This window comes from Pterocles gutturalis, unplaced genomic scaffold (genome assembly GCF_000699245.1).
Source record: "Pterocles gutturalis isolate BGI_N339 unplaced genomic scaffold, ASM69924v1 scaffold26929, whole genome shotgun sequence".
NCBI classification, from domain to species: Eukaryota; Metazoa; Chordata; class Aves; order Pterocliformes; family Pteroclidae; genus Pterocles; species Pterocles gutturalis.
The window spans coordinates 1,967-14,194 of record NW_010134002.1 but is presented as its reverse complement, the minus strand read 5'-3'; the positions used below and the strand labels follow the sequence as shown (position 1 = coordinate 14,194).

Sequence of the window (12,228 nt, the reverse complement as noted above, 5' to 3'; positions counted from 1 at the left end):
GGCCAAGTGCAAGGTCCTGCACGTGGAGTACTGTGTTCAGAGATGGGGCCGCCAACATAAAAAAGACCTGGACCTATTGGAGAGAGTCCAGAGGAGAGCCACGAAATTGGTCAGAGGTCTGGAGCACCTCCCCTGTGAGGACAGGCTGAGAGAATTGGGGGTTGTTCAGCCTGGAGAAGAGAAGGCTCTGAGGAGACCTAATAGCAGCCTTCCAGTACCTGAAGGGGGCCTAAAGGAGAGATGGGGAAACACTCTTTATCAGGGAGTGTAGTGATAGGACAAGGGGTAAAAGGTATAAGCTGAAAGAGGGTAGATTTACACTAGACATTAGGAAGAAATTTTTCACTGTGAGGGTGGTGAGGCACTGGGACAGGTTGCCCAGGGAAGCTGTGGATGCCCCATCCCTGGAGGTGTTCAAGGCCAGGCTGGATGAGGCTTATGAGCAACCCAGTCTAGTGGAGGGTGTCTCTGCCCATGGCAGGGGGGTTGGAACTCTGTGATCTTTGAGGTCCTTTCTGGCCGCAACCATTCTATGATTCTATGAAATACTATATACTTTCTGTTTAAGGCCTTGTTGAGCACTTTTAGAAGCAATTGAGTTGTTAAGTATTGTGTGAGGCACAGAACAGTCACAGCATGAACATGCCTCTTCATAGCCTTAGTCTTTTCTCCTTTTCATCTTTTCCATACTTTGACATTTGGACTTTCCTGTAGAGCATGTGCCTTAGGGCCAGAGGCTGTCACACCATAATGTCCCTTTCATGGGGGGGGATCATGCCTGATCTCTACCTCCTCTCCCTCTTAGGTTTATTCCCCTGCTTCTTTTTCCCCGTGGTCTTTCTGTGGTTCACTCCTGTCTGCCCTCCCAGTCTCTTCGGTATTCTGCATGGGACACAGGTTTGCCTACATTTTTTGTAAGCAGTGGAGCTTTAAATGAGGTGAGAAGTTCTGGCCTTACTGAAAGCAACTGGACATTCAAACCAGAGCCAGTAGTATTTTATGGTTTGGCAACTCAAAAGCTAATATTTCATTACAGTGTTATTTGTAAGCACAGTAACAGCTGTGTAGTGAGCTGTCTTAAATTCTCTTGCAGTTATACTGCAGAGGAGCTGGAAATAAAAATTAAGTATTGATACCTGAAAACTTTTGGAACAACTTTCTTTGGCAATTAAGTTACTTTGATGGCTGAACCTTCTCTTGCATGGCTACTGTAAGGCAAAAATCAGTGCAGGCCTAAGCATGAGAAATCACTTTTCAGGTTGATCCATATACCTTCATTCAAAGCTGGAGCTTTTTCTTCCACTCTGTGTGCCAGTTAGGTTGTAGAAGTAAAAATTTCCCTGCCTGCTACAGGTACCACCTGAGCAGTGGCTCCTTTCCTAATCTTTAGGTCAGAAGAAGTTGTCAGGTTACTGGAGAATAAAGCAAGGGTTCACCAAAGCCTGATTATTACGAAATAATAATAGAAATGTAGAAGATGTAGTAGAAGAATGAAGAATGTAGTAGAAATGACAGTGATGCAAAAATGTTGGGCAGGGACTGGAAAAAAGAGCCTGTTCTAGCCAGAGATGCATCATTATGCTTGTTATTTCAGACAGAGCTCTTACAACCTCAAGTCAGCTAGATTTTTGCCATGTTAAAGTCGCATACTTGAGCTGTTTTCTCCCTCAGATTTCTAATAAGGGCAGGTAAAAAATTACAGTATAAACCTACTTACATTTCCTATTTTTGTAATATTCTACTGTATTTAGCAGAAGTTTTTAGAATGGTGTTTAAAAGTCCCTTCCTGATTTCTTTAGCAATTTCTGTAATCATGCAAGACTTCTGGAAATCTTTCCATGTGGAAAATCTTGAGCCAGTATCAAGACAATGGACATATGTCCTTGCACACAGGGAACCCGAGCTTTGAATACTTAGTTGAGTATTTAGCTGTTATGGTCTGTGTGGTACAACTAATCTACATAAGGTCAAAAATTAAATATTACTATGAGATGTTTTCCACAGCAAGCTATCCCCCCACTTTGTCAGTGATACATAACTGAGGCATAAGGTTTAGTCATGCCTGTTAATGCTTAAGTAATTTCGTATCTCCAAGAAAAGGCAATTTGCTTGTAGATTTGAATTCCCAGATTCTGAGAAGAAAAAGTACCTATTTATTTTCCTAGCATATTGAGCTACCAGAAAAGAAAAGGTGACAATTTTAGGACAGTTAAGAATTATTTGAAAAAGGGAGCTGTGACATTAATTACTTTTAGCTGTTTGTATGCAACAAAAAGAACATAAAGTCATAAGGATTTCTTAACACTAAAACAGCTTATATTAGAAGAAAAACTACCAATTACCCTGTTGATTCGCAAAGCCTGCCTACGTAGCTGCACAAGAGTGAATTTGAAAGCTGTGATTCTTTCCAAGGTGAATATGGTGACCAAATCATTAACCATTCTCAGCAGACATCTATCTTAATTAAAACCTACCTCCCTGTGACGATGATATAGGCAGTCCAGCTTTTCCAGGCACTCACAGCTGGCATCTGCATCAATCTTGTTGATAAAAGACACTTCTTGAGAGCATGCAGTGTATTTCTCTCCTGTGTGGGGCTTTGAAGCAAAAGCATTCCAGTGGGCTCTAGCAACCCTCAGGATCAGCGACCCAGCACTGCCCCTTAACCGCTCGTGTTTGCAAAGGGGTGTGACATAACATGAGCTATCATTTCTTTTTCCTTTTCTGTTGTCTATTTAACAGTAAGCATTCTGATAGTGAGGTCAACGGACGATATACCTTCATTACTACAAAGCACTTCCATCACAGCAAGTTGCAGCTCCGCGTTGGTTTAGAACAGGACTCTGGGGAGTCAGACTTTAGAGTTTTTCCACATGCCACCTGATTTCACTGATACACTTGATAAGCAGCTGACAAATTTAGAAGAATGAGACCAATAGAAAACTGTGGCCATAATGCATTTATCTCAAGCAGTTGTGTATCAAATGGTGCTTAAGTAGTTAAAGGAAATTTGTGTTAATCAACTTATAAAAAAAATAGATAGAATCTTATGACTTGTCCCAAACACATGTGGTGTTACTGTAGGCAAATATTTTTTTGAAATGATATGCCAGGGTGTTTACATTAAACAGCAAAGATACTTGCTTCTTAATTACACCAGTTTCTGCTAAATTATTTTAGGTTAAAGTGTGGAAGATGAGCATGTCAGCTATTCCTTTAAAATTTATTTTAGCAAAAATTGGTTAAGAATTTCCTTACATACATATATTTTTTTAATACAACACAACTCTCCTTCTGAATTGGTAATTCACTTCATATAATTACATTTACACAGAAAAATTAGACAAGTTGAAATGGAAATACTCTCTGTAAAATCCCTTTATAAAAAGGAGAGTCTGTGTACATAGATAGTAGTAATTTTTTCAAAGTCCGTAACTTCATTAATTTGAAAGCAAAAATACAAAACACAGCTGTTCCCATACACCCAGATTGCTTAGATTGGACCATTTTATTTTAAATATTTTAAAGCCAGTTCTGAAGAATACCACCCTCTTAGGATCTAAATGCTGAAACATTAGTTTAAGAAAAGGTATTTTTTGAAGTCTGGGTGTGAGAAAACTGATAGTGACAATGACATATTAGTGTGTCAATGATGAATAAATGTAAGAACTTAAAATCTGAACCACCAGCAATCTCATACATCATTCTCTCTCTCTTTTTTTTTTTTTTTTTTTTGGAAAGGTTGTAAAAGATTCAAATGTCAGAACTATAATGTCAGAACTGTTTATAATGTCAAGTGATGCAAGCTGCGTATTCCTAGTATATTCCATTGATCAAACCAGAACCTGGGATAATAATTGCAGATGATGGAGCACATTTCTTGTGCAAATGGACATGGATTTGAAGTGAATTTGGAAGAAAAACATTTTCATCTAGAAGTCTTAATAATTGTTTCATTCAACCTGCACCAATCCGAGTACAAATTATTTTGCATAAAGCTGATGCTTCTAACAATAACTGATATTAGTGTGATGCCTGCAGGGCACTGTCAACCAAGGAGAACTGATAATATAATGTAGAAATTTGATAAAACTTGTTGCAGACTTGAGAGAGAATCGATCCCAACAGAACCAGAGGCAACTACAATTTTCCCTTTGCAGACAGTTCATACAGTTCCATTTCAGCTCCTAGAATTAATTATTTATAAAGGTTGAGTTGTTTTTAGCTTAGTTTGCGAAGAAAATTAGGCATATATGATCATGCCATCCGTGAATGCCTTCCCTGCACTCCTAACGGCTACTGTGTTAGAGACAATTGCAACCCAGTTTGAAAGAAGGTAGAAGTCTCAAAGAGACTAAATTGCTAAAAGCTTTTGCCCAGGTATCTGGGCAGGGCAAAGATACTCCCTGTCAGGGAAAGGCAGGAAAAATTCAGCTGTTAAACAGTCTGTTTGGCAGAAGCCATTTTTAGCAGGAACTAGTCGTGATACCTCTTACCTTTTGTCTCATGCAGCCATGGCAAGGAGCCCAGTGAAAATGAATTGTTTTGAAAAGGAGAATATACAAGTCAAAGAACACAAATCTCTGGGAAGACAGAGTGCTTACAAAATTATTTGGTTTTAGCTATTCTTTGAACTTCTAATTTTACTCTACAAAGATAACAAAACTTAATTCCAGCACTTCTATAAAAGGTTAATTTGAAAGAACAGTAGCTGAACCATGCCAAATCCATCAAAATATGACATTGTTTTAGTTTACAGATGTGATAAAATCAAGAATGGTAGACAGCTTGTTAGGGAGGATGAACATCTCGGGAATATTAAGCTGACTGAGGGGTTTGCCAGAGAACCTACTCCAATTTTGAGTACTTATTAGAGCAAATGTTAAGTTAATGCAAACCAGGCTTCATTCTTAATTGATCCAAACAGGACCCAGTCCTACCTAGAAGTTTATGTCCACACTTCAGATAGTAGGTTAAAGAGCCCATCTTTAAAAGAAGAAATTTATTAACTCAGTGTCTTCTAGAAGGGTTGCATTTTGCAATATTTTCATTGTTTTTCTCTGAACAGTGTTCACAGAGACCAAGTAAGTTATTTTGTACTTCATCGAGCAGCTTTTCTGTTATATATGGGCAACGTTTTGTGTTCTGTGGGTGCCACAGTCGTTAGAGAAGGAAAGAATAAAGAAAAGAAAAGGAGAGACATGGAGTCAAGACTGAAAATTGTTACTCCTGGAGCATGCTGCTGGGTAGTGCCTAGGCAGGCTTTGACAAATATTTTCTGTCTTGAAATAATGATGCAGATGCCACATCTGTCACTGGATCCTTCAGATGCTGTGTCTCCTGCCGTTCTGTATGACTTTGAGTACGTTGGAAAGGTCAAAACTTTTTGTAATCAATTCCATTAGGTCCTCATCTCTTTCCACACCATTGATAAATTCTTCTAAAGTCAGTTCCCCTAAAAGGAAATCAGATACTCCTTAAGAACCGAGGAACCCAGCAATCACTCTCACCCCAACACAAGGCTGTTCATGCCAAATTGAAAAATTGAATCCCTCAGGAAGGTTCCCTGTTCTCTGCTGATAGGCCAATGCAGGCAGAATATTTTCTAATGTTTTCCCACTTTGCATCAGATCCTAGAACTCAGACTTCCTTTTCTTCTGTTAAAAGAGATCAAACACAGCTTTCATGGAAGTCTGAGACAACTGTGAGTGTTCAGTATCTATGATGACAGGAAGGTGTGAAAAAGGGCGCTAATGAAGCCCCTATCAAGGCTGAATTTAGATGTATGGACCATTCTCACTGAGCTAACTGGAATTTATAGCTAGTTTTAACAGACATTAGGGCATGATTTGATGAGGATTACCACACATACTCCCTGTGTTGATTGCTAGGATTATTCAGAGCCGTGATAAGATGTAGTAAAAAAAAAATTGGTTAAGTGGTTTGATTAGATAAATGCTTCTAAGCAATTGAAGTGGTCATTTAGAGCGTGATATTTTGGACTCATGTCGAAATCAGGTAATATGTTGGAAGTCGCAAGACAACTGTAAAATCTCTTTTATTGAAGAGCAGAAATATTGTTTAGCATTCTTCATCTTTTCCTGCTCTCTTCCCTGTCAACAAAGGCAAAGGTCAGTCCTAGGCACATGTCTGTTCTCATGTGTACACTATTCCCTGGTTAGAAGTTATTCCAGTGATACTGTTTTTCTCTGAAAGGGGAAACAGAGCTTGGTTTAATAGGAAGAGCTTGATTCTTTCCTCTGAGAATGGTTTAAACTTTTTGTTAAAATCACAACAATGAATTATTTCTTACCGAAATAAGAAATAACAAGAGGCCAGGCAAAGAGGAAAACAGCTGGATGACTTAGTGCCCCAGCGTGCAGGGGAGCAGCAAATTCAAGTCACATGCACTCCTGATGAATGCTTAGCGAGACGACTTTTGGCTATTTTTGGATTTAAGTACTCCCCAGAGTTTTTTGTGTTTTGGTTTTTGTTCATGGCAACCTTGGAAACTTCGTCTGATGTGAAAAAAAGAAAATGATCAGCATTTGAAAAATGTGAAAACCACTTTCTACCCATGGGCAGTAAAGGCTGCTTCCTCTCTGGTCATATGTGTCCTCACTGCACTGGTGAGCAGGCTCATATGCACACTGTTAAAGTGGAAAGATGTCATTTGCCCCAAGTCCTGGCTCTTAGGTGAGAGGAGTAAGACTTTTTCCAGGGGCTGGCATGCAGTGCCCTGAGGATGGTCACACCTCCTCTTTTAACCCCGGTGCCCTTGGGTAATCATCCTGGGAGCAGAGACAGAATAAGCCATCTCTGTATGCTTCTCTGCATCCTTCTGGTTTACCACTCATCCACTCAGTTCTTCTGATCTCTCTTCCTGTCCCAAGCACTCCTCTTACTTCCCCTTTCCTTCCCTCAGTATTGCCTTTGGCTGAGGTCTTTGGTTGGATGGGGTTCCTGGACCCGTCAGATGGTCAGGCTGCACTGTTTTCCTGCTTATGCAGGTCAGCTGGTCTTGAATTCCCTCCTTTTGATCCCAGGCTATATATTTCAAAGTACTAATACCAGTGTGCAAACATAGAAAAACCACTGCAGTTACCAGTGAGGTTGGGTACACTGGCATGCCCGGACTCACTGTGACCATAATGGGTCTCAGATTTCCTTCAGCTAATGAAAATAAATTGCAAAGCCATTGGAAGATTTGTTTTAAGAATTGCTCCCCATAACCATGGGATTATTTATTGTATTTTAATGTGAGGAAGGACATGACAACTTATTTGTCTATTTGCCCTTTTCTTTAATAAGAAGCTGCAAGGAGGTAGCATAATTTAAGATAAACTTTGCAAAACTTGTCCCATTCATCAGGTGGAGCTAGTCCTGCTGCTTTGCAGATATTTAAAAAAGAACTAACTATGGAAAGCAGTTTGAAATGGGAGCATTATGAAGATAATTCTGAATAATTCATGTTCTGATATTTCATTGCTAAAACATAAGCCACAATTATTTTTTTTTTCAGCTGATGGTCTAGCTCAGATACAGTTACTACTTGCAGTAAACATATGGTCAAAGCAGGAGCCAAAATATTAATAATAATAGAATTTGTATTAGATTCTAGAATATGGCTATATTTTTTTTGGAGTCCTTTGGGAATTTGCCTTCACCCAAAAGACAGGCCAAGCAGATGGGGAAAAAATCCTCTTTGAGTTATTCACACGCATCACAAGATCACTGTTTATACTCTGATTATGTATTGCAAAAAGGTTTTTTAAAAGTAACCTTAACACACTAAATAAGACCAGAAAAATGAACAAAAAATGCCCAGAAATCCTGTCTGGTATCTGATTTTGCTCTGCAATGCTTTCCTAATATTCCTAAATTGTCAATGATTGCAGTAGTTGATGTAAAAATGTAATTGCCAGTGGAAGGAGGATCTTCATGATTAGAAGTATGAGGGAAGATACTCACATGTGACAGGTTTTCTGTGAGAAACAACTCTGAAGGAGTGAATTAAAGTTTTAGTTTCCAAATGCAAGTCCAATTGGCTTAATCTCACTACCTTGAGAACAGTAGCATGTTTCTCATTGTGTGTTAATGGCCATCCTTCAAGGGACACCCAATATGCTGTTCAGTCTTTAGAATATGCTGGAGCCTGTGCAACCATGCAACATAATTGATTTTCTTATCTATTTTATATCGACAAAGCCAACACAAATATACTAAAACAATACCTCGATCACACCTTCATTTTGCTGTGCAACTGGAGTACTGGCATTTTGGATGAACAGTACAAGACCTCCATGTTTCAGCCCCTACTGCACGTAATTCCTATGTCAGAGTCAGTTGATTTACACTTCACTGTAAAGCTGAAGTAATATGAGTAAAGAATTACAGATTCAGGCTTTGAGTTTCTCTAAAACAGTCAGTTCTTCAGCAGTGTTTTCAACTCCCCTCTTTATCCCATACTTCCTTATGGGGGAAAATCCCTGCCAATGCCAAGAAAACTTAGATTCTTACCATCATTGTTCACATCTATCTTCTGAAATATCATGTTTGTGAACTCTTCAGCAGACATACTGGTCTGGCCATTAATAGCCTGGATAGCCTGAAGGCAGAAATGCAGAAAGTTATTTCAGACTTTTTTTCCATCAAGTTGTGAAAACGATACACCGTCAACTGCAGTAATTGCGATGCAGCTCTTTAGTTCACCAACTCTTTCAAAAATCACTAAATAAGTAGCTATTTCAAGTACATCTTCAGTAGTGAGGATTGGAAATTTAATTAACATAACACAGCCTGAAGATTACAGACTAATTTGCATATCTCTGAAGGTCTTCTGAAGCCATGTGGCACCTCTGCTCTGCAATACACTTTAGATTCCACAACAGTATTTTTATCTTGCCCTAGAGAGTTCTGTGTCTTTGGAAAGTGCCCTATGGTCTGTGCGATTTAAATATACTACTGTTTTTCACAGCTGAAAGCACATGAGGAGAAAGCATCAATAATTTTTCTATTAAGACATGTTTAGCTTAGTAATCACAAATAAAGTCAGAGCAGCAGTCCTGGAAGTTGGCAGAATTTACTTGTCCTCCAAAGAAATTAAGAAAAACAGAAATCTCCCCCCTACTTTTTCTGTGGCAAAGGGACCCCAATATTGGGAGTGAAGGTATACATGAATATTTTTGCCAATTTGTATCCCATTCACTGAGAGAGTAATTTTTACATTATGGTGATAATTTGGGTTAATAAAATGGGAGCCTGTATGTTAACAGCCAGTAGTCCAGAAGCAGCAAGCATATGTTTGCAGAGATGGACTCAAACTCACTATCACAATTAGTAAGTGACTGGGAAAATAATTACATATATATGTATGAACACACATGGATATATGTTTATAAGGGGCATACTATAGAATTTGTTTTTCTACACCTGAATTATCTTGAGATGAACTGTGTTGTGTAAGTTAGTTGACTGTATGTGCCAGTTGTTTCCTTCAATATTCCTGATATTATTTTAGAACTCATTATATGTAAATAAAAAGTTAAACCTGTTCAGCACTGATGTAGAATTCTTGAGCATTACTGTCTTTATCTTACTTTGACCAAACGAGTTCAAAAAGTCAGTAACAATTTAACGAAAATAGGTACACAAACTTGTTTGTATTACTAATTCATACTTAGATACTTTTGGTGCTTTATATATCTGACCCTTGTGCAGCCTTCAGAAGAAGGTTGTACCTCTGCCACAGTTAAATTTGTTGTAGTGCTAAGAGTAAAGCAGTGGTTCCTGAAGTACTTGAATTGCTTGCTACCACAGAATCACCTTAAATAACAAAATAAAATAACTGGGCTGTCAAAAGGCATCAAGAGGGTGCATGGTTGTCTGGAAGGAATTTTGATGGTTGATAATGATCTGCTGGTCCAGAGTTTTCATAACTGTAGGGACAGATGAGGTTTTAGTAGGACTTCTGTGATTTAAACTAATGTCTCAGAAATTATGTGTCTTTTTGAACAAGCCCTTGTTTACTGATGCTTAGTATAAGCGTGCCCTTAATGGCTGTGAGCCTGTTTTTTTATTCTTGTTTAGACCCTATTGATTTTAATCTAGCCTGGGTCAAATGACTTAGGCATATTTAAGTTAAAGTTCTCGTACTCTGAAAGGGGAAAGCACACAGAATTTTAGATTGGTTTTAAAACCAGGTAAGTTGAAAAATAAATCCTCTTTACATTAAAAGGATTTTAATTCTCTTTCTGGATAAAGCCCAAGACACAACACAGTCACCTCATTGCCTCTGGTTGAAAAATGGAGAATATCTGCAAAAGAAAGATGTCATTAGTCTTAAACAAGGAGAAATCTGGGACATGCAGCCTCTCCTTTTACCTCTAGAAAGCTGCTCTTTAGAAGGTGATGCATCATCAACTTTATTTGTTTGACCCTGTGGCTCCATCTGGCTCCGGTTCATTTTAACTTGGGCAGCAGCTCTTGAAAGTCTCTAACAGTGACTAGCCAGGCACCAGCAGTAATACAGAATCCGGGCAAAGTACCTTCCTTGTTTATTATGGCATTAAATCCCTATTTAGATTTTATGCTCCCTGCAGCAAAACCTTGATCTGTAATGAGTCCTGTACATTTGGGGAGCAGTATTAAGTCATTCATATTTGCAAGGAACCCTGTCATACCTTTTGGATGAAAGCAGCTACTGAAGTGCAAAATATTATTTCACTAGAGCAAGTTGAAAAATACAGAAATACTTTTAAAGAAATAATTATACTGCTTTAGTTTTATGAGTTTGAAATGGACCAAATTTCTGCAAATTTTTCTGCAGCATTTGTATCCAAATGTCACTGCATGATTTAATGATAAAATTAAGCTTCCCCAATGTAATTTTAAATAGAGATAATGGCATTTGAAGTAAACAAACTTAAGAGCCTTAAAAAAAAGTAAAATATTGTAATATTTTGATGACACTATATTGTTTCTTGCAGCAAGTTCAATTTGAGAAGCCAGTTCTCCACATTAGACTGGCACAAACACTCGTAACCAGCTGTTTTATTAATTTTACTTCTTCAGTTCTACTCTGCCTTATAGTATATTTTATCACAGTAATGTCTCTATGGTTTCTACAGTTTTTCACTTTCAGTAAAGCATTATATCTGTAGGACTAGGGTTTAAAGTAAAATACTACTTAGATATGTTTACTTCAGTAAGCAAGAAACTAATGGCAGGAGTGTTGCTTGCCAGAACAATTCTGGTTTTACAACTGTAAAAATTAGGTAAAGTACAGAGAACCCATTCACAACACACGATGAGGGCAGTGCACTATGTGAAATGCTCTCGCTATTGGTCGTAACTTGCTTACCGTGAATATGCTTAATAGTTCTTTTTTGTCAATACATCCGTTTCCATCAGCATCGTATAGCTTAAAATACCATTTCAATTTTTGGTCAATTTTCCCTCGTATAACCAAATTTATTGCAGCTATGAACTCCAGGAAGTCTATAAATCCATCCTAAGAGAGAGAGAAAAAAAAACCCCAACTATTTAACAACATTGGTTTTCTGTTCATTTTGGCAATTTCACAGAAACAGGTCATCGACTTTGCTATAATACACACTGATTTATAAAGCACCTTAGCATTTAAATCTCCTGTGGTGTTTAAAAAGGATGCGCTCAGCTGGAAGCACTATAAGAAGGGGCGATAGCACAGACAGTTGTCTTCTACTGTGAAAGCTGGGGGCAGTAGGGGTGAGGGGCAAATCTGTTCTGAGCAATTGTTATTGACATTTTTTGAGGATAATAGAAACAGTTTTGTGGCAGACTTCTATCTGTGAAAAAGGAGAGTCTGGGATATCTGGTTTGGTGCTAATGAGATGTCTATAGCAGAATTGCTTATATTCATATGGGTACTGCAGAATTATGGATGATTTCCAGGGCAACAGAGCTGCTCCAGGTGTTATTCCTCTGAGAGATCGTGTAGTAAGTGTTGTACATGGTAAGCAATTAACCTGGAATGAACTCCAGATACTATGTTTTTCCATATAAACAGTAGGTCTCTTTGACTTAATACATTTTGCGTGGGATATAAAGCCTTCAAGTCATAAAATAGTTTCTAAACAGTGAGGATTGGGGGATATTCATAGGGAAAGGGTATTTCAGACTGATTTAATTCATTTTTTTCTGCTTCATTCTCTGAATCTAGTGATGGAAACCTGTCAAGGACAGGCC

At 38.3% G+C, this 12,228-nt stretch overlaps 1 protein-coding gene across 1 annotated transcript; it reads right to left on the bottom strand.

The window, feature by feature from the left end:
- Window positions 1-5,324: 5,324 nt before the first annotated feature.
- On the bottom strand, window positions 5,325-11,512 carry LOC104457661 (guanylyl cyclase-activating protein 3-like; the record flags this gene model as incomplete). The annotated part of the gene is made up of 3 exons (XM_010081449.1): window positions 5,325-5,455; window positions 8,521-8,608; window positions 11,363-11,512. Coding segments are annotated over 3 exons (369 nt in total), but the record flags the coding sequence as incomplete, so codon positions are not given.
- Window positions 11,513-12,228: the final 716 nt, after the last annotated feature.